At 48.3% G+C, this 27,500-nt stretch overlaps 1 protein-coding gene across 2 annotated transcripts in view; it reads right to left on the reverse strand.

Moving 5' to 3' along the window:
- The window catches only part of DLGAP3 (DLG associated protein 3), a 57,813-nt gene that overhangs the window by 21,603 nt on the left and 8,710 nt on the right, over nt 1–27,500 (reverse strand). For both annotated transcript variants that reach the window (XM_036352451.1, XM_036352452.1), the window contains exons 2-5: nt 15,920–16,002; nt 13,295–14,452; nt 8,962–9,167; nt 8,226–8,298 (exon numbers count right to left, since the gene is read on the reverse strand). In XM_036352451.1, the coding sequence (XP_036208344.1) occupies nt 8,226–8,298; nt 8,962–9,167; nt 13,295–14,401 (1,386 nt within the window). In that variant the 5' untranslated portion in view covers nt 14,402–14,452; nt 15,920–16,002. The remainder of the gene's footprint in view (nt 1–8,225; nt 8,299–8,961; nt 9,168–13,294; nt 14,453–15,919; nt 16,003–27,500) is intronic.

The raw sequence follows: 27,500 nt of genomic DNA on the forward strand, positions 1-27,500 counted from the left end.
GAAAGTTAAAGTTTTGGGGCCCCTGTCAAATGGGAATGCTAATGGTACCCTCTTCATGGTCTATTTGAAGGAGTAAAAAACAAAACAAAACAAAAAAACCCTGTGAGGCACTATGTGCAGATACTGGCACACAGTCAGCACTCAGTCAGTGGCAGGCAAAGGTCTCAGGGCCTATCTGGTAAACACAGGCCCTAGCTCATGAGAACCACAACTCCTCCTGTCATGGAGCCCAAGAGAAATTCCCCCACGAGTGATTATGTAGAGGCCCTGGAACGAAGTCATGGACAAGGGCCTCAGTAGCATCCACGTGGTGAGTGTGACAGCAAGTATCCCATGGCGGCCACTTGTGACATCTCTCAGCCTCGTGGCATCATATTTATGTGCGGCCCACAGAGGCCCAGAGGAGTGGCTTGCTCCATGTGTAAAATACAGCTCAGTGTTTCCATAACTTAGCCTCAAAAGCATAATATGCTACCACAAGATTCTACATCAAATGGAGGAGGAATTTTTCATCCCGTTCTAACAATGGGCAAGCTAAGGCCCAGAGAGGGCAGATGAATTACCTAAGGATGCCCAACTTGTACGTGGAAAAACCAGTGAAGTGCCAGGTTTCCTGGCTCTCATGCCAGGCTGACTGAACCGCAGAATCTCCCAGAGAGCTTGTTAAACTGACATGAACTCAGGCCCGCACCTCAAGGATCTGGCCCCAGGGCTCTTCGACTCTATGCCTCTCTCTGCTTTGAAGCTCAGAGCCAAATTAACTGGAGATCCAAAACTCAGTGGTTCTAACGTGGGGCCATCATTTAAAAAAAGGACTGTCTGGACTTCTTTTGGCAGCTTTTTCTGAAGGAACTTTATTACAAGTGTACAGGAGTCATAGGCCATGGAAAAATCAATCCAGGATCCTGGGAAATTCGCCCACATTTGACTGGCATAAGCCCCACCCCTGGGCAGCTGTGGCTTCACCATGACTCTTGTGAGTCTCCCTCTCAGTTTCCTATCTGTGGGCCTCTGGGGTACCAAGGACCAGCAGTGGCAGGGCATTTCCTGAGGCTCAGGAGCTGATCTAACTCCTGCTACTTCTAGGCCAGGCTCAGGATACTCCCCCGCTAGAACCAATCCAGCCCAGAGGGTCCCTCCTGGAGCAGAGAGCAATCTGGTCTCCAGTCAGGAATCCAGTGATGGAAGAACTCTCACTTAGCGGCTTGTCTCTGTACCTCCAGCCCTCTTCTGTGTGTAAAGCACTTGGCATAATAACTGACATGCAGCAGATGCTCAATGCACATCAGCTACTATTATTAGTAGCAGGCGGTTCTTAAATCGCCATGGAAATACCTCTCAGAGACCTCTCTTTCCCAGGGGTTCTGAAGCTCTTGAAATCCCAACCATATGTTATCCCCACAATGAACTCTATGGCAAGGCAGAGAGAGAAAGGCTGAGAAGCTCCCTGGGGCCACACACCTCCCATCTGTACAGGCCAAGAGGAGTTTCTGGAGTTGAACAGGAGACCAGAACCCAAGGGAAATACAGAATCATATAGACTCTCAGAGGAATATTACACCTCAAGTTGGTCTTTACTGTATTACGATTATGAAATTGTAACATTAGACTTTGAATTCTCCTATGATTCCTGGACTGCCTTCCTCCCACCCTGCTCCTTCGCTCCCACTTTCAGAAGAGTCAAAGTCAAAAGAAACCTCTTGGGAAATAAGAACCTGAGCCTTTTCTCCAACCCAAATTCAGACTCAATAAATATTTCCACGGGAGTGGGATAGTTAGAAGAAAATACTTTGTTGGGACTCATTGAAAATTGTCCGTGGTAGATTGTCCAATTGGGGGCTAGGCTGTATACTTTATATATGGCGTATAGTTTAGATAACCTTGAAAAACCCTCCCATTTCAAAACACTCTAAAACGCCAGATAAAATATAACAAACGTTGCTTTATATGCATAGCTGAGCTCGCAAGAAAGCAAGCTAAGTCCCCAGGGGACAAAAGCAAAGAGGAAACTGGAAATTCAGAATATTAACTGTGTGAGCCAATGCTGCAAACAGCCTGGTGGAGGTGGAAGGCGAAGGGGGCGGGGGGGGCAGGTTGCTGGTCTCAGTAATCAAAGGGCTTAGGTTTTAGCACCCACTTGGGGGCAGCTGTAAGGCTCTGGGCCCACATGAAGCACAGAACCAAATGAGGACCTGCATAAAAGTAGGAAAAGAGAAAACCTTTGATGAAAAGTAAACTAGGGAAAAATATTATTAGCACAGACTGATGAGAAGGAAGCTAGCCCATAGTCTAGGCACTGTGGGAAAGGGAAAGGAAGCAAACCTTTTAAGAATTTGTACCTACAAGCTAATCTTCTCACAGACACAGGCTTCTGTGTCTGCATGGGCCTGCAGGGGCCAGACCCACCTAAATTAAAATTTAACATAAAATGGTCCCAGACCAAGAATTGTCTAATTGTCTAATAGATGCCCAAAATATTTTCTGGGGGAACTACTCCTAACCCAGGCTCAGGATTCTCACAGATAAAGCTCCATTAAAGATGAGCTAATTTTTATTTTTCTGAAGACGAGCTAATATTAAACTGAGAGACAGACAACCTCTGACATGGCCCCTAATGATTTCCAACTGCTGGCATTCACACCCTTATGCATCCCCTCCCAGTGAGTGTGAACTAGGCTTATTGGCCCACTACTAATTAATAGAATATGGCAGATACAATGGAATGTCACTTCAAAGATTTGATTACAAAAAGATTGTGGCTTTCATGTTGGATACCTTCTCTCGCTCTCTCTCAGAGCCTTTGTTCGGGGGGGAAAGTAAGCTGTCATGTTGTGAGTAGCCCTATGGTGAGTCCCACATGTCAAGAAACTGATGCCTCTGGCCAACAGCCTGCAAGATCTGAGGGCTGTCGACAGCAGATCTTCCTCCAGTCAAGCCTTAAATGACTGCAGCCTTGCTAACACCTTGACTGGAGCCCGTGAGACACTGACCCAGGTGGCACCCAGCTATGTTGTGCTCAGATTTCTGGCCCTCAGAAACTGTGAGGTAAGAAATATTTGTTGTTCTAAGACACTGTGCTTAGATAACTCATTATGTAGCGATATATAACTAATACAAGCTATGACACAAACAAGAACTAAACTTTCTGAGAATTCAAGGTTTACCTGTTACAGCAGCTCGTGTTACCTTAGCTCAAACAGATTAGCTTTTACACTATGCTTAAAATTTCTAAAACTTAAAAGATAAAACTGAAAATATAAGAAGAGACTAGCCGAAACCGGTTTGGCTCAGTGGATGGAGCGTCAGCCTGCGGACTGTAAGGTCCCAGGTTCGATTCCGGTCAGGAGCATGTACCTGGGTCGCGGGCACATCTCCAATGGGAGATGTGCAGGAGGCAGCTGATCGATGTTTCTCTCTCATCGATGTTTCTGGCTCTCTATCTCTCTCCCTTCCTCTCTGTAAAAAATCAATAAAATATATTAAAAAAAAAAGAGAGAGACTAAAAGCTTTGGGGGAAAAAACTCTGAAGACTTAAAAAGGAACCAAATCAGATTTCTAGAAATGAAGGGGAAAAAAGTGAAATTAAAAACGTAATGAATTAAACCGTAGATGAGACACAACTGAAGAAAAATTTAGTGAGCCAGAAGATACCGCTGAGAAACTTATGAGATAGGAGCACAGAGAGGCAAAGTGATGGAAAAAATGAAGGCGCGGTTAAGACACGTGGAGGAAAGAATAAGAAGTCCCACATACAACTAATAGGAGTCTCAGAGGAGAGACCAGATAGAATTTGGAAGAGGCAATACTTGAAGAGATAATAATGATGGTAGTTGAGAAATTTCTAGACTTCTAATTTTAGGCATGACAGAGAAAGGAGAACACCAAATCCTATCCCACATGGGAAAAACTGCCAAAAACAAATATTTCATCACTCTAAAAATCAATCAAAGAAGCATTTATCAATAAAAAGTACTGAACTTTGGGTAAGAACAGCATGAATCTGTGGTATCCTTGCCTGGAGCTGCGCCCATTACCCCCAGCTCCCAGCTCTATTAGTTGCAATAGTTCAACAAGGGTGGAGCAGGCTGTGAAAACCAGCTATTTCAGTGCTAATGGTGAAGGAACCTCACCTAATTGCAGCATCGTCAGTAGACTGGAGTGTCAAAAACAGGAATAGCCAGCAGCATTGGGAGGCTGAGGTTTTGGCACTGTTTGGGGCAAGCTATGGACTGGCAGACTAACCAGAAATTTAATGGGGAGTTCCAGGTGGGGTGTGAGATAGCCATAAGCAATTTGATAAGCTCTCCACATATCCTGGGTTAACTAGAGGCTGGGTGCATGCACACCAGAAACCAGAGAGGCCCTGAGTCAATGGAGTCTGTGCACATGTGCAAAGGAAACACAAGAGAGCCTGGTAAAAAGTACAAGCCAGGGCAGACCTGAAAACAGTCTGAAGATTATACTTCCCAGGCCATACATAGAATCATAGCAGAGAGAAGTCTTACTGGTGTGTGGTTTTGAGCATAGCCTCTCACCAATTTCTGGCTGAACAGTAAGCTATGCAGACACAGGGGCAACCCCTGGGAAACCAGGCTTAAAAATAAAAACAAGAATAAAACTGATGGAGACAGGAGAGTTTGCATTTGGCAGGAAAGATGGATTTTACATATTTAGTCTTGAGATTAACAAATAAACCAAACAATAACAACCTTTGAGAGGTAAAGTAAGAATCTAGAGTTGCTATAATATATTACCTAAAATGTTCAGTATTCAACAAAAAATTATGAAATATTCAAATAAATAAGAAAATTTGCCCAAATGTTTGATTGATCAAAGACTACAAAGCAGCTATTATAAATATGTTCAAAGAAGTAAAGGCAGTCATGTTGGAAGATTTAAAGGAAAGCACTGCAACAATGATTTAATGAACATAAAATCCTAACAGAAAGCTAGAAATTATTTTTAAAAGAAGAAAAAAATAAACAAATGAAAATTCAGAAGCTGAAAAGTACAATAACGGAAATGAAATAATTTACTAGGAGGGCTCAGAATAAGAAATAATCAGTAAACTTGACGCTTGATCATTACAAATTACCCAATCTGAAAAATAGAGGGGAAAAACACTAGAAATGAACAGAGACTCAGAGACCTATGGGACAACATTAAGTATACATGTACATGTAATGAGAACTTCAGATGAAGAGAGAGATAAAGGGGAAGAAAAAATATCTGAAGAAATAATGGCCAAAGAAGTTCAATGAACCCAAAGTGGGTTAAACCTAGAGATCTATATCCAGGCACATTACAATCAAAATGTTGAAAGTTTGACATTAATAGCAGCCAAGAGAAAAACAATTCATCACATACAGAAAAACAATAAGATTAACAACTTGCTTTTCATCAGAAGCTATGACCTCTGAAGGCAGTAGAATAGTACAAAGTGCTAAAAGAAAAAAACCTGTCAACCAGGAATTCTAGATCAGCAAACTATCTTCCAAAAATGAAGTAAAAATGCATTGCCAAATAAATACAGAATAATAACTGCCGGCCACTGTGATATTTGGTGGGAAGAAAAATGAAGAAAACTCAATCGACCCAAAAGAAGGCAGCAAAGGAGTAAAGAAGCATCGCCCAGGCCAGCCGGCCAGCATGGCACAGTGGTTGAGCGTCAACCTATGAACCAGGAGGTCAAGGTTGGATTCCAAGTCAGGGCACATGCCCGGGGTTGCGGGCTCCATCCCCAGTAGAGGGCATGCAGGAGGCAGGCAATCAATGGTTCTCTCTCTTCACTGATGTTTCTATCTTTCTCTCCCTCTCCATTTCTCTCTGAAATCAATAAAAATACATTAAAAATAAAAAGAAGCATCACCCAAACAGCAGGATACATAGAAGGCACAGGTAAGATGACAGAAATAAATCCAAGCATATCAGTAAATCACAATAAATATAAATGTACTACACTCTCAAGCAATTGTCAGAATGTAGATAAAATAAAATCTAGCTATGAGCTATTTACAAAAGATATACATAAAACATAAGGAGACAAAATTCTTTTGAAATACGGAAAAAGAATGTTCTGGGAAAATACTAAACCAAAACAGAGACTTAAGGGCAAAAAAAATTATTATAGATAATAGAATGACACCTCTAGTGTGTTAAACCAGTTTCTTCTTCTGTAAAGCAAAGATTATAAGCTATACCTCCAAGGAGAAATATGAAATGTATACACAAAGTGCTAAGAAGAAGAAAATAAAGAACAGAAAAGAGGAATAGGAAATTTGGGGGTAGGAGAGGACTAAAATTTAGATTTTACAACATTTGGGGAAATACTTGAAAGAACTGAGGGAGAGATCCAGGCAGAAAGAACAGTAGATGCAAAGGCTCTCAGACTGGTGTCAGAGGAGCAACAAGGGGACCAGTATGGCTGGAGCAGGTGAGGGGAGGGAACAGTGCGAGAGAGGAACTCAGAGGTAGCAAGGGCCAGATGATGCAGGGCCTTATATGTCATAGTAAAGTCCTTGAATTTTCCTCTAAGTAAGGTGAGGGTTTTGAGTGAGTATAATTCTATTTTTAAGTGATTGTTCTGACTATATTGAGAGAGAACAAGTGCAAGAGACACACTAGAAGGCAGTGCAACAGTCCAGACAAAAGAACATGGTGGCCTGGACCGGAGTGGTGACAGTGGAGGCAGTGGGAGTGGTGGGATCCTGGGTGTACTTTGAGGGTGGTACCAAAAGGATTTGCTGCAAGATTGGATGTGGGATGGGAGAAAGAGAAGGAAGTCAAGACTGACTCAGGTTTTAGAGCAGAGCTCCTGGAAGGATAAAGTTGCCAGGACCTGAAATGGAGAAGACATTGGATGGAGCAGGAAATTTGGGGGGAAAGGGTATCAGCGGTTTAGTTGTAGACATCTTGATTTGAGATGTCTACTAAATATCCAAGTAAGATTTTAATATACCATTAGATATACATGCCTGGCATTTATGGGACCGTTTGAGCTGGAAATATACATTTGGGAGTTACCAGGCTCTCAATAATAATCAAAGCCATGAGCCTGGATGACAGGAGCTCACCTAAGAAGTAAGTGTAAAGAGAAATACAAGAACTAAGCCCTGAAAAACTCCAATGTTCAGATTCTGGAGAGTTGTAGGCACAGACTGAGAATAAGCAGTCAGAGAGAGACGAACCTAAAAGGTGTGGTGTCCTCAAAGCCAAGTGAGTAAGGTATTTCGGGAAGGAGAGAGTCATCAGCTGTGTTAGATGTTGCTGATGGGTCAAGTAAAACAAGAATTGTGCATTAACTAGTGGCTTTAGCCACAGAGGCTGGTCTGATGTGAAAAGACAGCTGTGCCAATCAGATTCCCTGATTCAGGAAATGTAACAAAGAGACGCTGAGAGACTGCAGCAGCCGACAATAGGAGCCAATGGGACAGCCTTTGGCATTGCCTTTGCATTGCTTTTCCCCCCAGCAAACAGTCGAAACAGCTAACCTTTATGGGCTGTTGGCTCTGTGCCAAGAACACTATTATGATGTCTATTTTTAAATAGGAAAGATGGGGCTCAAAAAAGTCAAGTAACTTGCCCCAGGTCACTCAGCTTGGTAAGTAGCGGAGCTGGAATTCAAACCCCTCTCATGCATTTAATTACTAAACTGCATTGCTTCCCTTTAGTCAGGGGAAATTCTACACTTAAATATAGAACTCAAAATTATAAAACAGCAATTTGGGGCCAGGTACCTGGGGTTTGCATACATTTTCTCACTGAATACTCACAAAACCCCCGCGAGAGAAATACCACTACTCTAGTCATTTTACAGATGAGAAAACAGAGGTCTTGAGAGAACGTCTTGCTGGTGGTCCCACGGGGGCAGGTGGCGGGGAAAGCCCTCAAGCCCAGATCATCTGAGACTGCAGCTCTGCCTGTCCCATCTGTACAACCAATCCTGCCTTTTGCAGGGGGTGGGCTTGGAGCAGCCAGGGCAGGGCAGGGCTGGAGGACTGAGAGAACTGAGGGTGCTCTTACAGGCTCATCACTTTGAGGACACTTGGTTTTTAAGGATGACTCTGAGATCCCCAATCTAAGTCAGTTCCAGGAGTCCCAAGGCCGGCTTCCCAGTTCCCCCAGAATCAGACCTGCACTCTCTCCCTGGCCAGACCTTTGATTTTAAGGCCAGGACTGAATCCCCTTCCCACCCTTTCCTCCAGGCATGCTGGGCCTCCCCCTACCTGTCCGGTGGTGAGGGAACGGCTGTAGCCAGGGATGGAGCTCCGGGGATGGATCCGGGGTGGGACGCAGCAGCTGGGAAAGGTCAAAATTCCAGATTCAGAATGGGGGTCTGTGAGGAGGCAGGGGAGGGGAATGAGAGGATTGGGGGCCCTGAGCAGGTTCTACCCCTCAGAAACCCCCAGACAAGATCCCACAGAAGACACCTGGGTAAAGGGACTCTCCCAAAGAGGCACTCAGATAGGGGTTATCAGAAGGACCCCTTCTTTCTTTTCTTAGTATAATTATATATTTTTTTTAATTTAAATTCTTAATTGTTTAAAGTATTGCATAAGTCTCTTTAGAACAGCGGTTCTCAACCTGTGGGTCGCGACCCCTTTGGGGGTCGAACGACTCTTTCACAGGGGTCACCTAAGACCATCGGAAAACACATATATAACTACATATTGTTTTTGTGATTCATCACGATGCTTTAATTATGTTCAATTTGTAACAGTGAAATTGGGGGTCACCACAACGTGAGGAACTGTATTAAAGGGTCACGGCATTAGGAAGGTTGAGAACCACTGCCTTAGAAGGACCTCTTCTTTCTATGGAGCAGACTGATACTCCCCAGTTGAACCTTACACAGGGAGCAGACTGGTACTCATTCTACACACACCTCCTGCAGGGACCCAGTATCAGCTCCCCATTCCCTCTGCCCACCACCGTCCCCTCCCCTCCCCTCCCAGTCCTTACTTGATCCGGGCCTGGTCCACACTGGAGGAGCGGCGGGAGGCAAAGCGCCGGGCCAGCGCTTTGGGAGATGTCTTGGGACTGCCATCCGAGTCTCCACTCTCCTCATCCCCCATGGCTTTGATGTAGCTGCCGCTCCGCATCCTGCGACAGGGGATCTCTCCATCCTTGCCCCCAGTGGGGTAACCCCCCCAATCATCTTGCGGCACCTGCAGGAACAGGGGCCTCTGTCTCTCAGACACATCCCTACTGAGTCTGAGACCAGGACCCTCTTCTGCACTGCCAGTGGGAGGCGCTCCACCCTGGCTTGGGCAGGCCACACTCGGGAGCGTGCAGATTCAGAGCAGGAGGCAGACCTCCCTTCCGGGAGATGCCTCATTATCCTGCATGGACCTGGTGCTACTTAATTGAGGGCAACCTAGAGCAGCGGTCGCCAACCAGTGGTCCGCGGACCACTGCTGGTCCGTGAGGTCCGAAAGGTTGGTGACCGCTGCCCTAGAGAGTCTGGGTGGACAGTGACATGTAGGTGCCAAAAGGTCAAAGATCAGAGGCCAAAGTGACCTCTGCCAACCCACCCTCATCAGCGAAGTGTCACCTGACCTCAGTCACCTTTCACCTTTCTTTGTCCTTCATCCTCATAAGCTGCTTATATCCCCAAATCTCCCTCCCTCCTCCCTTTCCTCTGTGAAGAGCCATAGAGGGTTTTAGGAGGGGAGTGACATCAGCTTTGTGTTTCAGAAAGAGCATTTTAACAGTCCAAACAGAGGATGGATTGTGAGGGCCAGGAGTAGCGCAGAGGCGCAAGTGGCAGAAGAGACCAATTAGGAGGCTGATGCTGTTCTCCCGGCAAGAGATGATGAGGCCTAAATTAAGACAGTGGCAATGAGGGGAAGAGGAGATGGAAATGAGAGGTGTTGAGGAGCATCAGTGAGTCTGACTAGATGTGGGGGGTGAGGGGGCAGGGAAGAGTTGAGGATGACTAGAGGCTGCTGGCTGAGGACCTGGGGGATGGTGCTGCCGCTCACTGAGCCACAGAATCCCAGAGAAACAGGTGGGGGAAGGTGAAAGCTCAGGGTTGCGCATGGTGAGTTTGGCAGAGGACTGTCGAACAGGTGGTTGGATGTTTGGTTCTGCAATCCCATGGAGAGATCTGGGCTGGAGACAAACATGTGGGAGTCGTGGGCAGCAGCTGAATCCACAGGAGTGAATGAAAGTACCCAGAGGGGAAAAGAAAGAGCTGGGGAGGAACTGCTGACATTTAAAAGGGGGCTGCAAAGAAGGGAAGAGGAGCCTGTGAAGTCACCTGAGAAGGAGTGGGCAGAGGGGTAGGAGGGAAGTCAGGAGAATGACATGTCGTGGAAACAGGAGACATTTCAAGAATAAAAAGAGTTGATAATGTCAAATGTCAAGTGCATTCAGAGGTTAGTAATTCAAGCTCAGGAGTTAAACAGATCTAGGTTCAAATTCTGGGCCTGTGACTTGCTAGCTAGGTGACCTTGAGCAAAACTGATCAATCTCTAGGCCTGTTTCCTCATCTGTGAATTGGTAATGATAATTATGCCTACATCGCAGGGTTGGTGTGAAGGATAAATGAGCCGTATAGAATGTCAGCACATAGTAAGTGCTCAATATGTGTTAACTATTATTATTATAAGCATTGGAAGGTACCTTTCAAGGAAGGCTGGCAAGAGACCACTGTCAGGACATTTAAAATCCCTTTTTAGATGTCAGTGGATTCCTCTCCAGACTGTAGTAAAGGAGAGGATGAAAAGAAGTGAAGAAGTGGGGTCTATGGTCTAAAAACCTGGATATGAAGGGAAGTTAGGCGGTGGAAGGGGGAATAATGTTGATGAAAAATGTGTGGTTGTTTTTTTGTGTGTTTTTTGGATGAGAGACTTGGCATGTTTTCAGGACCAGTGAAAAAGCCCGTAAAGATAGTCTTTAAATGTGGGGAGAGGGGGTACAGACAGTTCGGGGATGGAAGGGACCCTGGAGAGACAGGCTTAAGCCCACTAGAGGTATCAGCCCGGGATGGGTGGTCCTGGCGTCTCATGAGCCAAGAAGGAAGGGATGAGGGTGGCTGGGGATCTACATGAGTGGGCTGACAGAAAAGTGAGGGAGTCCATGCTGGTTGGCTTACACTGTAAAGAATGAGTGTAAATGAAGGTGTGGGGGAGACAGCTGGGGCAGGGAGGGAAGATTTAAAACACCTATGATAAAAAAAAAACACAACAACAACAGGTTAAATTGGGGTGGGACTGGAGGTCTGAGGGGTCAGGGTTCAGGGGAGGGACACAGACTCTGGGATGAAGCTTGGTTAAGGGTCAGAGACCAGGGGTGGGATGGGACCCCATGAAGGAACCCACGCAGAGACAGGGTTGAGGGAGAGCTGGAGACTGGTGAGAGGAACAGGGTCTCAATAAAAGGGCTGGGAATCCATCAAAGACACCCACTCTGATGGGGTCAGCTTCTCATTTTTGTGTCAGGTGAACACCAAGCTGTCTGGAGGGTCCCTGCATCCCCTTGTCCTCCCCCAAATGGATTCAGACCTCCTAGTCATAAGATGCCCTAGAAGCCCAGGCCCTGATGGATCATTCCCCTTCTCCATACTCTACAGAGAGGAGCCACAGGCAGGCAGAGAGAGGCAGGCTAGCAGATGGGAAAGCCAGGGCGCGCTCTGTCACACTGCAGGGCTCCCACTCCGTAGCCGTAGCTGCTGCTGCAGGACACTGTGAGGTGCATATTAACAAGGAAGCCCCCAGGGAGGTCAGGGCAGCCCTGGAGTAGCAGCAGGGAGCAGTGGAGTGGTGGCGAGGCTCCAGAAATGACAAGGGCTCGGTGATGGGAGAAGGGTCAGTACTCCCTCCTTGGCCCTTTTTATTGGACCCTTCAACTGCAGCTTAGAGAACCTCTCTACCCAGGGAGGGGGCAATCCAAGGCCAACCCAGAAGTCCTGAATCCTAGCAGTCTCCAACCTCCCTTCTGCCTCCCACCACTTCTGACTTCCACTGTGACCCATTTGTTCCCTTGAGCTTTCATGAGCTCTCCACCCAGGAGAGTCCCTAACGTGTGAACAACTTACCAGTAAGACCAGTGACACCCAAGAGACACATGCAAGCTCAATTCCCATCCCTCTGACCGTGCTGTGGTTTCTTCCTGAAATACCCTCAATCCACTTCTGCACTGAGATTCAGCTTAGAGGACATTCTTCCCAGAACTGCTTGGCCACCATCATCCCGGGGCAGGTGAGATGCCTCCACTGTGCTCTCTCCCATCCCAGCCTTCTTTCACAGTATGCTAAGCTATCTGCTGCCTTATCTGTCCCACCTCTAAACAGCTCCTCGCAAGCAGCATCTGTGTTTTCATCTTTGTATCCACAGGAAATGCTCACTGAATGAATGGCTGCGGATTAACTATATGGAATGTGGGCTTGGGAGGTAACCCTAAGTCTGCTGGACTTCAGAATTTGTATTGACTTTTCCTCCTAAAACTACGGGAAGGCTCAAGAAAAGAGTTCAGGGGGTATGTGAGGGGTGTCTGAGTTAGAAAAGAGGAAGGTTGATGGTGAGATGAGCCCTGACCCCATCTCAGTAAGAAGATGGAGAGTGGACAGTGTGGGATGGATGAAGGCTCCATAAGAAGAAGGGGTCAGAGCTTTTAGCTTCATCTGCAGAGACCGTGGACCATGGGGAGACCGGATGGGGACAGCAAGCCAGCTATTAGCTATACCAATCCAATCCCAGGAAGCCCTGTCCTGGCTCAGACTCCAGTGTGTCCCCCAGCCTAGGAAAACCCAGGGGACAGGCTCCCAGGGCTCTTCCACAGCCTCACGGGTATCCTACCACAGGCACCCCAGAATGACAGACTCCACAGAGGGACATTCTAGAAATGACCTTCATATTCAAACAATATCTGGACCACCCAGATTTGAGAGAAAGCCTGGGACAGGAGAGCTACTTCCCAACTGCTGACCTCCAATCTTAAGGGAAGCTACAACCAGGGAGCACCATGCTGTCCTGTCCACGGCCTACCCTCAACCTCATTCTGCTCCAACCTCACAAGACAGGCCAGCACAGCTTGTCCAAAACAGCAAGTTAAGAGGAAGCCCTCCTGGCACTGCCACACATCGTCAAAATCAAAGGGCCCCTTCATTGCACAAATGGGGAAACCGAGGTCCCAAAAGTGGCTCAGGGTCTTACAGAATGAAGCAGGGCAGAACCTCCCTGCATCTAGACCCTCTATCATGGCAACAGCTGGCTCCCATCCAACCCTTTCCAGAGCTTACTGGGTGACAGCACTATGAGGGTATCTGTTCCCCACCCCCACCAAGCCTCACCTGCAGATAATGATAAGTCCTGGTTTTGGCCTTGGCCTCTGGACCCAGGAGCCCCTTGCCTGGCCCGGCCCCTGGGTATCCATCCCGGCCCTGGCTCACCATCATGGTATGCCAGGCATTTCGCTTAACCGATTGTCCATCCAGTGACATGGACATGCCAGTGCAGGCCAGACAGCGGCCTTCCGACCCGCCTGAGCGCCCCTTGAAGCTCAAGTCCCGGTAGGACCCATCTGGAGCCTCCAAACAGAAGGGACCACCTGGCTCCCCAGGAGGCCGCCCACCCGCTAGGAAGCCGCTATCACTGTCCAAGTTGTCGTCGGAGCTCCACCAGCCACCGGCCTTGGCCTGGTGCCGCCCATCGCCCTTGCGGTCCTTGCTCTTGCTCCTCTTGCCATGCCGGGACTGGTGGTGGTGGTGGTGGTGATGGTGGTGGTGGTGGTGGGAGGTGTGGGGACCTCCGGAGCCTGGGCCAGGGTAGCTGTCTCCCCCAGAGCCACCTCTTCCATCAGCCTTGGGCCCATTGTAGTCCCGCTTCCCCGGGGCCTCCAGAGAGTGGGACTTGGCAAAGAGCTTCTGCACGGAGTGAACAAGGTGCCGGATGCGGCTGGGGCTCTCGCTGCGGGCCTCCGGGGCAGAGCCAGACCCCGGCCCAGGCCCGGGCCCGGCCCCTGCTGGACCTCGCTGGTAAGGTAGCGTGTGGAAGCCATCTTGCTGAACTGGCAACTGCTTTTCAAACTGGTCCAGGAGTGTAGGAGGCAGGCGGGGGGCACCCTTGCCCTGTGGGTGGCCCACACAGTCTTCACAGGTGTCGAAGGGGCCCTGGCCGGGGTACATCCTGGGGAAGGTGCTGCTACCCCCCCCAATTCCAGTTCCCCCTGGCCCTCCCTCAGGGCCTACCGATGGCCCCTCACTCAGGCTCAGGGGCCCTTCCGGAGAAAGGTGTCCCAGGCCAGCTCTTGGGGCACAGAAGCGGGGCTCGGTGGAGAAGGCCTCCCCGGAGCCCAGCAGGTACGGGGCCCTGGCAGCTGGGCCCACGTCCATATGCTGCTGGTCAGCAAAGCGGGTTGGGCGGGGATGGCTGCCTCGGTCGCCATGGTAACCCCTCATGGCCTCAGCAAGGGCTCTTCATAGTGTTGGGGGCCAGGCCCCAAGAACCTCCTAGGAGACAGGGAGAAAAGGGATTCAGACTGAACAATAGGCCACTTCACCTAAAACTATCTTTTATTAGGATTCTGGTATCCCTTTAGGTAATGCATATCAATTTATGGAGATTAATTATACTATCTTTCCACAAATGGACTTAAAGTCCTTAAAAGAATCATGCTAGACAAAGACACTCACAAGGGCACAAAATAATACTGTCATTCATCAAATGCTGCAAATCTGATAAATATTTATTCACAAAAGGAAATGCCTGCAGCCAAATGGCTGTGTTTTTAAAAAAAAAAAAAAATCCCAGGGTTACCAGAAATGAAAGGATACCCAAACAGATGTACAAAACATTCAAAGAAACCAGTCATTAAGTGAACTGGCTTTTAACAAGCTGACTTTAGGCAAATTGATCCAGGGACACACCCTCTGACCCATCCCTACCCACTTCCACTGCTGTGAAGAGCCAGGCTCCAGGGTCACAACTCCCAGCAGCAATAACCAAAGAGAATATACAGACCCAAATCTAAATATCCAGCTTGATTATGCAGGAAAACTCCTCCCCTTCCTTTCACACCCAGTTCCTTCCATCTGGCTGCAGGCTCATTCTCCCTCTCCCCAAGACTGAGGTAGGAAGGAATAACCTAAGATGACTCCTTTCCTCTTCCGGATTTCAAATATCCCCCCCTGGAATTTCCCCTTTGGCCTGTTACCCCTACCTGCCACCCCTATTCCACTAAAGGGGAATCATGAAGGGTGCAGAGACCATAAATGGGAGGAATGCTGGCTGTACAAGGCAGCATCTGAATCCTAAACTGGGATTGGGACCCAGGAGTTCCGCCTCCCAGGAACAGCGGGCTCGCAGGGCAGGGAGTGATGGAGAGAAAATGTTGAAAGCAGTGCCCCTGGCCCCCTTCCCAGGCTTGCCACGGCTACAGGACAGAGAGGTCAGCTCTCAGCAAGAACTGCCTCCAATCAGGACTCCAGAGCTGCCAGGACAGGAGCTATGGCAGGAGGGGGTGACAGCAGGAGGAACAGGGACTGAGATGCTGGCAGACGGCGCCCTCCCTCATCCCAGACCAGGCTCCTGGGCCATCTGCTGACCAGGAGGGGATGACAGCATCAAAGACTCCAGACAACAGCCCCTTCAAGACTCATCCTCCCTTGCTCCCCACCCACCACCTCCTAATATCCATCGTGTTTCAGCCTTCCTCCAGATCCTACTCACAGCTCATCGCCTACTATTTCCCAAGCACTTGCTATGTACCAGGTGCTGTGCATAATATTCTCTATTCCCACTGAAATCCTGTGTGTCGATATTATCCACATCTACCTGTGAGAAGACCGAGCTCAAAAGGTAAGTCACAAAGCCAGTGAGTGGGTGAGTCACTTTAAATCAAGATTCAAACTCAAGTTAATTCTGGTTTGAGAATCTCGATCTAATCCCCATCTCCCCGACTCTCCTACCAGACTCACCATCCTGGGTGTCCCATCCTTGGCGTCAGGATCCTCACCACCAGGCAGAATCCTAACTTCAGAAGGCTCAGGACCACTGGCTCCTGATGAAAAAGAAAAGGATGGTGAAGAGAGCAAAGGACAGTCTCCCAGAGTCCTCAGAGAACCAGCCTCTGGCTTTGCCCATCTCCGTTCCCAACCCCCCAAACCAGGACTGATTGTATCTCCCATGATGCAGAGCCTTTGGACCCCTAGGGAAATGTGGTTGGCTTCATTATGCAAATACATGGAAATGAGCTTACAGGTTGGACTACCTCCAACTGCAGGTGTCTTAGTGATCTGTCCATGGTGCTGAGCCACTGCATTTTCATTGCCCTCCAATATGATTCCATTCCACTAAATTTTGTTCAGCTGCTACCATAAACCAGATTCTGAGTGAGAAGTGTATAAAGGTGATGTAAGTGTGATCCCTATCATCGAGGGGCTTATAATCTAACAGGGGAACAACCTCTTACATAACAGGGTTATTTTAGGTCGTATTTTCACACAAACTGGTCCCTCCTCCTAGAATTTCCTTTCATCCACCACCCTACCTCAACCCTTCCCCTTTCCCACTTGCTCATATTAAGCCCCACCTTCCCTCAAAGACTTTCTGTACTCTTATTCTGGGTTATGTCTCTCTATTGGGCTTTTATAACACCCCGGGTTCCCCATGAAAGCAGCTATCATACTGCATAGAAATTGTCTGCTTCCGTTTCTGTCTCCCCCCAACTAGAATGTGGTCTTCTGCAGGGTAGGAACCAAATGCTATTTATCTCTGGATCTCTAGCACCTAACTCAGGGCTTTGCCCAGAGCAGGCCCTTAATAAATATTCACTGTGTAGATGAATAAATGACTGTGCTGGAAAGAGGTACCAAGGTGCTAGAATAGTTCAGATGAGAGCAAGACCAGATGCAATAGGGGGAAATTGAGGAAGACTTCCCAAGGCAGAGTGTGTTTGAGATGGGAACAAGATGGCCCTCCCAGCTCCAGTCTCAGATCACTGTGTGTTCCACAGACAAAGGTGGGGCAGGAAGATAGAACTCCCAGTGGTGGAAATAACAGGCACAAAGGCAGAAGAGGGGGCCAAATAAGGAATTCTGAGGGATGGGGTAGGAGGGTTCCAGCAGACATTTAAGGTTTGGCTAATACTTTCAAGAGGTGGGAGAGAGAGAGTCAGAAAGAAAGATGACTCTAAATTTTGCAACAGCCGTGACTGGAAGACTAATGATGCCATTATTAGGCACAGGGATATCAGGGAGAAGAACCAGCTTTTCAGACATGATTAATAGTAATGGAGGAGCCCTGGCTGGTGTTGGTAAGTGGTTAGAGCATAGGCCCAAAGGGTCTCAGGTTTGATTCCCTGATGAGGTCAGGTGTGATCAATGTGTCTCACATCGATGTTTCTCTCTCTCTCTCTCTCTCTCTCTCTCTCTCTCTCTCTCTGTCCCCCCCCCAAAAAAAAAACCAATGGGAAAAATATCCTCGAGTGAAGATTAACACACATGCAGAAAAAAGACTGAACTGATATAGATTTAATTACATAGGCTTTCTCCTTTGTATTATGTTTTACAATCACATTCCTCCTGATGCCATCTTATTACTAAACATAATCAATAAGGAAAAACAAAGAGGAGATTAATAATGTGATCCATCACCAAGTCCTCTGGATTTTGCTTCCTAACAATAGATCTGCCCACTTATTTCCATATCCACCAAATCACTGTTAGCTGAGTAGCTAAAACTCACTCTCAACCTCCTTTCCCAGCCTCCCTTGGAACTAGAGGACATATCATTCACTTTTGGCTAATGAAATGTATATAAAAATCGAATGAGTGTTTCTAAGGAAGATTTGGCCTTTGTGATAAAAAGGGTGAAGCTCGCTAGTATCGTCTTTTCTTCTTGGCTTGAATACAACCAGGATGCCAGAGCTAGGGCAGCTGTCTTGACAACAGGAGAGAAAAGCCTAGAGAATTGCAGAAACGCTAGTCTTGGAGTCATTGAGCCTGGGAACCAACACAAGCAGTTCCCTTCCTCCAGGCCTAAATGTGGTAAGAAATAAACTCCTCTTTATTTAAATCACTGTTGGCCAGATTTCCTGTATTTGCAGCAGAAAGCACTGCTAACTAAATCCAACTACCTCCGAAACATCACCTCCTGCCTAGACGTCTGCAAAAGCTCCTAACTGCTGCCCCTGCTTCTATTCTTACCCTGATCCAATCCAAATGGTCATTTGATAACACAAATCTGATCATGTCACTTCTCTGCTTAAAACTGTTCATTGGCTTATTGATGTTCTTAAGATAAAACACCCTAACCTGTCCAACAAGGCCTGCAGGTCTGGCCCTTCCTACTTTTCCACCTCCTCTCACAACACGCTCCCCCTTACTTGTTTTGCTCCAGCCAGGCCAGTCTTTTGCAGTCCCAGGATCCCTCCCATCATGGGGCCTGTTCCCCCTGTCCAGAAAGCTTTGCCTGCCCACCTCTGCCTTGCTAACTCCTACACACCCTTCAGATCTCAGCCCAGTTGTTGCTTGCTCAGGGAAGCTTTCTCTGGCCTCCCTGACTAGGTCAGATCCCCCTGCTGTTTGCTCTCAAGGCACTATGGGCCTGGATAGCTCTTAAATCATTACCATTTTCAATTTGAGTGATGCAGAGATTGTCTGTCTCTCCCACTAGAATGTAAGCTCCATGTAAGTGCTGGAACTTCATCCATCTTCTGCACTGCATCATCCCCAGCCACTAGAACAATGCCTGGCATGTGGCAGGTGTTTGCTGAGTGAATGTGAGCCTGCAAAGAACAAGATCCCTCCACTTAGGACGTTTTTATTTCATTCCCACAACTATTCCAAGGGAAAGATATTATCCCCCTCCCCAATTTACCGAAGATGAAACCAAGGCTTAAAGAGGCTAAGGTCACAGAGTTGGTGGCAAAGCCAGCGTGGCCTCTCCAATGCCTTAGCTTTCCTCTCACCTGGGATGCCAACCCAGAGAAGCCAAACGTATTAAACACCGTTCTGAAGTAAACACAGAAATGAAAATGAATTCTAAGAAAAGTAAACAAATAAAAAAAAAAACCTCCCACATACCACATACTCTAGAGCTAACCAGAGTGTGGTTTAGCCTTTCCCCCTGTGTGGTGAGTACTGAGTTTGTTCCAAGTCCAAGGTCAGGTAAGTACAGAGTAAAGGAAGCTCTCTGCAGCCCTGTGACAACTCTGGGTGCCGGTGTTATGTTTCCCGTTTTACTGCTCCAAGTCACCTCTCTACAGTCCCAGGACACAGAGCGCGGCCCCACATGGTGAACCTCTGGGCCCAGGGAAGCAGTCACGTCTGCAACTGCCTGTGGCTGGCTGGTGAGTGGGGAGTGATGGCGTCTGGGAGGGTGTCGCATGTGACAAATTCTCTGATGCAGCTCGAATCTATCTGGGAATGGAAGAAGTGGCACACATGCCGTCACCAAGAAATTACCCAATTTAGCACCAACTACACAATCCAGCAATTATTTCCTAAACCGGAACTTGCTGGGGGCTGCCAGGCTGGCGGCATTGTTGTTACAAATCTCACTGGGAAACCAGCTGTGTAATTCACCAGGAGGTTGTCACTGCCCCAAGCAATTACCTTCCAGAAAAAGAATGGAAAATGAGAGAAGGAAAAGGGTTGCAGAGGAAGAAGTCAGGGCGGTTTCCTCCCCCGGGGGCCCTGCCCAGCCAGATCAGTTGATGTTCCTTTCTTGAGGCCTAGGTGACTCACGAACTCCCTGGATCAAAGCAGTTATTGGTGTAGACTCTCTGGGTCAAGTCCCTTTCCACTCACTTACTAGCTATGTGTACTTGGGCAGATGATTCAGCTCCCTTAGCCTATTTCCTCATCTGTAAAATGGGGATAGCCAACCAGATGGGAGATGATATTACAAACAGTAGCTCCAACAAAGGTTTCATTTACAAAATATATAAAGAACTCATAAAACTCAACACCAAACAAACAAACAACCCAATCAAAATGTGGGCAGAGGGCCTGAAAATACACCTCTCCCAAGAAGACATACAAACAGCCAATAGATATATAAAAAGATATTCAACCTTACTGGCAATTAGGGAAAAACAAATCAAAACTACACTGAGATACCACCTCACACTTGTTAGAATGGCCATTATCAACAAGACAAGCAATACCAAGTGTTGGAGAGGTTGTGGAAAAAAGGGAACCCTCATCCAGTGCTGGGGAATGTAGACTGGCAAAACCACTATGGAAAGCAGTCTAGTGATTCCTCAAAAAATTGAGAATAAAGCTACCATATGACCCAGCAATTCCTCTCCTGGATATATACCCGAAAACCTCAAAATCATGTCTTCACAAAGATATATGCACCTCTGTGTTCATTGCAGCATTATTTGTGGTGGCCAAGACATGGAAGCAACCAAAGTGTCCCAAGATAGAGAACTGGATAGAGAAGCCCTAACCAGTTTGTCTCAGTGGATAGAGCATCAGCCTGCAGACTGAAAGGTCCCAGGTTCGATTCCAGTCAAGGGCATGTACCTTGGTTGTGGGCACATCCCCAGTAGGAGGTGTGCAGGAGGCAGCTGGTCGATGTTTCTCTCTCATCGATGTTTCTAACTCTCTATCTCTCTCCCTTCCTCTCTGTAAAAAAATCAATAAATATTAAAAAAAAAAAAACGAAGAAGAAGATGTGGAACATATACACAATGGAGCACTACTCAGCCATAAAAAGGATGAGATAGCTCCATTTGCAATAACATGGATGGACCTTGAGAACACTATGCTAAGCGAAATATGTCAGTCAGAAAAAGCTAAGAACCATATGATTTCACTCATATGTGAGATATAAAACTGAAACTTGTGAACACAAACAGCAGTGTGGTGGTTTCCAGAGGGAAGGAGGTGGGGGAAAAAGAGGGCCCTAATATATGGTGACAATACAAGATTTGACTTTGGGTGGTGGGCACATGGTGCCATATACAGATCTTGTAAGACAGAAACCCACACCTGAAACCTATATGTTCATGCTGACCAATGTCACCCCAATAAATTAAATAAAAATAAATAAAAAGGGATAATAATAGAGCCATCAGAAAGGTACTAATGATATGATGGCTAACAAGGTAAAGCATATAAATCCCTTAGTACTGCACCATGCTGAATACTCAATAAAGGTAGCAATCATTATTTGTCCTTTCATGTTTATGATTTCCATTGGTTTATAGTGTGTCTTTGGGTAGGTCACTTACTCTCTCTTGGGCAGCCATATAAGACCAAAGGTGTGTTTGACAAATGCCAGCATCTTAGTGGTTGACACAGAGTGATGCCTTGGGCAGAGATAAAGATTTCAAATATGAACTATTAACTGATTTACTCTCCTTCAGGACGCTGTCTGGAGAGCTATGAGCTGGACATCATAGTCCAGATGGCAAGAGAGGGATACAGTTGCTCTCTTGCTGGGGATCAGCTCATCTAGTCCCTTAACACTGGAGCCTATGAGGTCATCCCCATACCAGTTCCAACACAGCAGAACTTACAGCCGGTGAGGCCTGGAACTCATTTGAATGCTGTAGGCCTGGACTCTTCCATGCCTGTGGGTGAGCCATGTGGGCCCTTGGGACCCCAAAGTTTCAGGCTTTGCCTATCCATCCCCTTTCCCTGTGTTGGCTTAACCACAATGGCCAGGATTCTGTTGCAGTTTCTCTGTCCAGTCCTCTACACCCGACCCCCCACCATCCTGACGCAGCTGGAGTGGCTGGGGCTGTATGTCCACTGTGAAAGGGCTAGCTACTGGGGAGCCTTAACACAGAGCCTCTGACCTGCAGCCCACACTCCTGAGCCCGTGGATTATCCTCCTCCACTAGCCCCCACATCCTCCTGCATCTACTTCTGCCTGAGCCCCCTTGACCATTTCAACACTGGCTTTGCCCAGCTGCCTTTGGGAGGATCTCTGTAGCTGGGCTGGTGTCCTCGCCCCTGGCTTCTCTCAACCCCCCTATTCAGCCCTGTTGCTGAAGACTCCGTATGTCTTGTTCCCCACCCCAGCCCCTAAGACCACAAAGGAAAACCTCCTTCTACTCTCACTGCACCCAGAAAAATGGAGAAGAAAGGAGAAATAAAATAGGAGGGAGGTCTAGGGTCTTTTTCATCCATCGTTTTACCATATTTAATCAATTCTTTCTAGGGGTTTGAGGTAAGAATTTCACAGAAAATGGACTTACTGCTCCAAAACACTCAAGACATTTAGGCAGACCCAAATCTAAATCTATCTCCTGAACCCATTGGACAGTGCTCAGACTGTGAATAACCCACACTACCTATAATCTCTTTGAAAATCCCACCTCAGGGGGCTTTGCACTTGATGTTCTCTCTGCTGGAACACTCTGCCCCAGATATTCCCATGGCGGCATTTGTCTCATCTTCTGGGTCTCGGCACAGAGAGGCCTTCTCTGACCACTGACTAAAGTCAAGCTCCATCCCCCATGTACTCTCTACAGCAGCTGTTCCGTTGCCTGCATAACACTTATTGCTCTTTAAAATTATTTTCTTTATCTATGACATGTTTATGGTATGTCTCCCCAAGGCAGAATATAGGCCCCAGGAGGGCAGGAACTATGTCTGCCTCATGCCTGTAGTATATTCTCAGTATCTAGTACAATGCCTGGCATGAACAGGTGCTTAAAAACTACCTACTGCATGAATGAAAGTCTTCGCTTGTTGTCCTCAGTTACTCTACTCCTGTGCCCAACAGCCCACAGAAAGGACCTCCACTCCTTTTCCCCTAGAGCAGTGGTTCTCAACCTGTGGGTCGCGACCCCTTCGGCGGTCGAACGACCCTTTCACAGGGGTCGCCTAAGACCATCCTGCATATCAGATACTTACATGACGATTCATAACAGTAGCAACATTACAGTTATGAAGTAGCAACGAAAATAATTTTATGGTTGGGTCACAACATGAGGAGCTGTATTTAAAGGGCCAGAAGGTTGAGAACCACTGCGGCCTAGAGGCTTCAGAGAGGCCCTAGGGGATTCCATATTGGAAATCCAGCCTGCGTTTCTGTTTGCCTGGACTTCTTTTAAGACCTCCCACTCCGTGAGCATGCCAGAGACTGCATAGTAGCCCTGGTGGCCAAAGATGGTGGCATCTGAGAGAGCTTGATTTGCAGACCCCGTCAACCCCTTCGGCCGGGGTTGGTGGTTCCTCTTACACCTCCAGGGATCTGGAAGGGAAAGCCCAGCAACCTTATTGCTGGGTGTTGGAAAGACAATCATCTGCCTCCAACCATTATATTGCAGCCTACCTGCACGACCGTGAACAATTTGCTTAATCTGTCTAAACCTCAATTTTCACATCTGTAAAATAGGAATAACAATACCTACCTCCTACATTTGTGGCAATGAGTAAATAAACTGATCTACCCAAGGTAACTGGCACACATATCTCCATATGTTGACGTCTCCTGACTTTAGCATCCTGGTGCCTTCTTTCATTTGTATGTATTTTATGAGATTTAGGCTGATGCTGCCCTGGCTTCCAGGATGCTGCCAGACCTGAACCTGTCAGGACCATCAGAGAAAAACAGGTAAGATCCAAAGTCAACAGCAAGGTCCACTGGGCAGCAGCTTCTCATCCAGACTAGACCATTTGCTTTTCCTACTCTCTGGCCCAAATGTCTGGTTCCCCTATGGAGTCCAGAGCTTAGACACTGCCTCCTGGGTTAGCATACTCTCCTATATGCTCTTTCTGTGAGCTGAGGCAGAGGATCCCTACACCAGGGCCTGTCTCCTCTTCTGGGCCTCTCTCATTGAGGAATCAAGCACAGGGATGAGCCTCACAGGATTCTTTGGAGCTAGTGAGTCGGCTGACTGCTAGGTTTATGTGGTGGCACCCCTTGGCACTGCCTGATCCTGCTCCAGCCTTCAGTGTACCTTAGCCACTGCTCTCCTCTGGATTCTAGGCTTAGAAGTAGCCAGGACCACAACGGGAGAGAGCATGGGGAGAGGAGGCAGCACAGACTGTGAGATCCTTCCATATGGCAGGCCTGTCCTCCCAACTTTGCCATCTGATACAGTTCAGGGCTTCTCTCTTCTAAAAAAGCTTCCCTACAAGTGCCCTCCCCATCAACTCCAGGGCAGAGCAGTTGCTACCTCATCGTGGGTCCCATACTTCAACACAGTCGGGTAAATATTTGCAGGCCGTGAGCTCCTTGAAAACTAGCATTCATCTGATCTATCTCTGTATGGACAAGACTGGCATATAGTAGGTGCTCAATAAATTCAGGATCAGTGACTGAGCCATCAGGAAGTAGTACCCCTCAGTGGGTCACAGGGAGAAGGGGAGAAACAGGAGAAGGCAGGAGGAAAATGACTTCCTGCAGCTAAACCAGAACTTCTCACAGGCAGAGCTGATCCAGTGTGATGTGGGCTCCCCGTAGAGCTGGAAGTGTCCTGTCCAGGGAGGCATGGGAGCAGAGGTTGGAGGGCCACTTTGGAAGTTGGATGGATTCAAGCATTGGACACATTTCAGACCAGACAACCTCTGAAGTCTCAGGTTCAGAGTGGCTAGAACTGAGCAGGCATTATGCTCAATGCTTTCGATGCACTTCTTTCGTGTAGTCCTTGCAAACTATCATTAGATACCATTATTACTCCTACATTATAGGTGAGAAAATTGAGGCTTAGAAATATAAAGAAAATTGCCCAAGGTCACAACAGGTGATGGAAGAGGAATTTAAATCTGGATCTGAGTACAGGCCCTGGCACTCTCAGCACTAAGAGACCAGGTCCTGGCAGGTCTAAAGTAGTGTGTCTCTCTGACCAAATTGGTCTGATAAGGCCACCAGATGGACCCCCAGTGAGCCCCTGACTCATCACTCAGCCTCCGGAAACCTCCACCGCTGCCATCCCTCCCTCACACATGGGCATACATATTCCCCAAACTGCTTATTCTCAGTCGAACACGTGTTCATCCAGAGGCCAATTACAAGCCATGCAGAGTTACTCAACACAACTCACGTGGTATCTGCCCTCACATATAGAGTCATCATCACATAATGCAAACGTTCCCAAGGGGTTCACACGCGTGTGCATTTTCATCCAATGGACACTGATGCTTGTGCACACAGAAACGGCACAGCTACAGAACCTTATATACATGTCCACATGTTGATACCCATGCAACACATATACATTTTCATTTCGCATCACTTAGGCACTCACATCTCAATATCACACACCAAATCCTCCCCCAACAAGAACTTTATCCATTGTTCCCAGATCCAATACTAGGCCCAGGTGAGCAATGATGCTCCCTCCCTCTGGGGCTAGCCAGGCAGCCCTGAGAGGGGTAGAAGGCTGTGATGGATGGAATTAATCTACTGAGCTGGGGAAACTAAATAATTAAATCCCTAATCACCCCCAAAGCCAGCCAGGCCAATATAGCTGAGGGAGGGAGGGGGCTCTGAGGCCCAGACCAATATCATGGAGAGGGGGGAGGGGCTTGGAAAAAGAAGCACAGACAGAACCCTCCAGCAGGGTTCTTTGGGAGGAGCTCTGACAGGCAGACAGACAGACAGACAGACACACTTGGTTCTCCAGTGCTGTAGGCTCTCCTTTTCCAGGTGGAAATGGAGCAGTTTGGGATGACAGCCCACAACTATCCACTAATAGAGAGAGGAGGGCTACAGTCCTCCCACCATACCCAGGGCCCAACCTGCCCCTCCACAAAGTCAGTCCTGGAGAGTATGGCGATGCTGGACAGGACACTCAAAGTGCCCAGGACTGTGGCCTTCAAAGGGATCTGCCCAAAGTGGAGCTGAGGATAGGATCAGTCTGGCCCTGGCCCACGCCTGCTCCATCAGAACAGACCCCTCCGCAGCCTGGGCAGGGGGCAGGGAAGGACCTTCCACATAAGCACAGCTGCTTCCTCAGGAAGTGGGTCCAGCACGTGGCTAATGGGCTGAGGATGGGGTAGAGGCCTGGGCAGGGGGGCTAAGGCAATCAGCCTGGGAACGGGCTCCAGTCCGATTGGCTGAAAAGTGGGTCGTTTTCCTTTTGAAAAATAGTGAGGAAATGGAGAAGTAGGTCGGGCTCTCGTCCCCTCAGCCCCAGGCACCATCCAGGACTTGCCGGGTGGGGAAAGAAGGAGAGGTCTGCACACGCTGAAGCCCCATCTCCCCCAGAACCCTGCTGGCCCCAAGCACAGGAGACCAAGGTCATCATACTCAGGACACCCAAGGACACGCACACTCTGAGGCCAGCCCTGGAGCACAGGTCCCACCAGGCCCTGGGGGACTGGGGTAAAAGGAGCTAGGTCGGGCCAAGCTGGAGGGATGGGGGATCCAGCACGCAGGACCCCTGAGGAACCCCCTCCCATCTTCACGTCTGCCTTGATGTCTCCTCTCCTCTCTTCTCCTCCCTTTCCCCACCGTCCACGTGAACAGAGTCGTTGCCATGACACCGCGGGCAGGTGGGCGGCTCTGGCGGCTGTTTGGTCCCAACCCCCACGCTCAGAGCCCAGGTGGGAGGGGAGCGGCTGCAGCGCCCCCGCCCCTAGTCCAGATGACAGAGATTGGCAGAAGGCCCCCTGCACCTCAGAACCCCGCAAAGGGGCTCTAGCACTGGCATCTTGGGGACGAGGCAAAGCAGACGCAGGCTTAGAGGTCTGGGAAAGGAACTCTCAAAGAGGATCTGGGGTCTTGGCGTCCCCCATCCCCCAGAGGTCAGGGAACGGCAGCGGGAGGGGCTGATCCATAACTCCCTTGTCTTCCATTTCTCATCACCTCTGCTCCCAGCTTTCCCCACGTTCTAAGGCTCAGTCCCTTCATGCTAGCAGCTGACTGGTCCTGCCTGGGGTCTAAACTCAGGTCTTCATTCTGAAACACAGGTTCAATTCTCCAAGCTCTCTTGGGAGAGAGGAAAAGGAGCCAAACTTGAGACTCAGAGAGATTCCTTCCCTACCACCAAACTCCTAGGCTGTCCTCTAGAAATTGGGTCCCTTTTCTCTGAGTGTCCCCCATCACATCACAGACTAGGGGGACCACTCACTCCCTACTAAGCCCACACCTGGCCAAGGCACCCGCCCCATCAGGAGAGAGGAACAGAGGAGCGAAGGAGGTGGGGGCTAGACTGCAGGTGCTGTCTGCGGATGCTGTCCTGTCTCCCCCTGTGTCTGGCCTCAAGAAGTCTGGGCCCTGAAGTCTGGGCCTTGACTTTGAACACTCTTCTCGGGGTCTGCATGCCTCTGTCCATGTGTCTCTAAGCCTCTGTTGGCTCGAACTTCCTAAAACCTTTCCACTGTTCAGGACCCTGCTCTCTACCCCTGTTGCCTGGGTGGGAAGCCCTGTATCATTAACTGAATAGAGCCAGAGGGACCTGGCATGGCAGCCCTCTGCACCTGGCTGGCAGGAGTAAGCATATGTGGGATGGTGATGACAAGATCCAAAAGGAAGGGAGAACGCAGTCACATCTTGGCCCAGCGCCACCCATTCTCTTCGTGGGCTACCAGTGTGATCTACCTAAAATTGGTGTATTCGGTAAGTATGTACTGAGGGCCTACTCTA

This window comes from Myotis myotis, unplaced genomic scaffold (genome assembly GCF_014108235.1).
Source record: "Myotis myotis isolate mMyoMyo1 unplaced genomic scaffold, mMyoMyo1.p scaffold_m19_p_2, whole genome shotgun sequence".
In the NCBI taxonomy this organism is placed as follows: Eukaryota; Metazoa; Chordata; class Mammalia; order Chiroptera; family Vespertilionidae; genus Myotis; species Myotis myotis.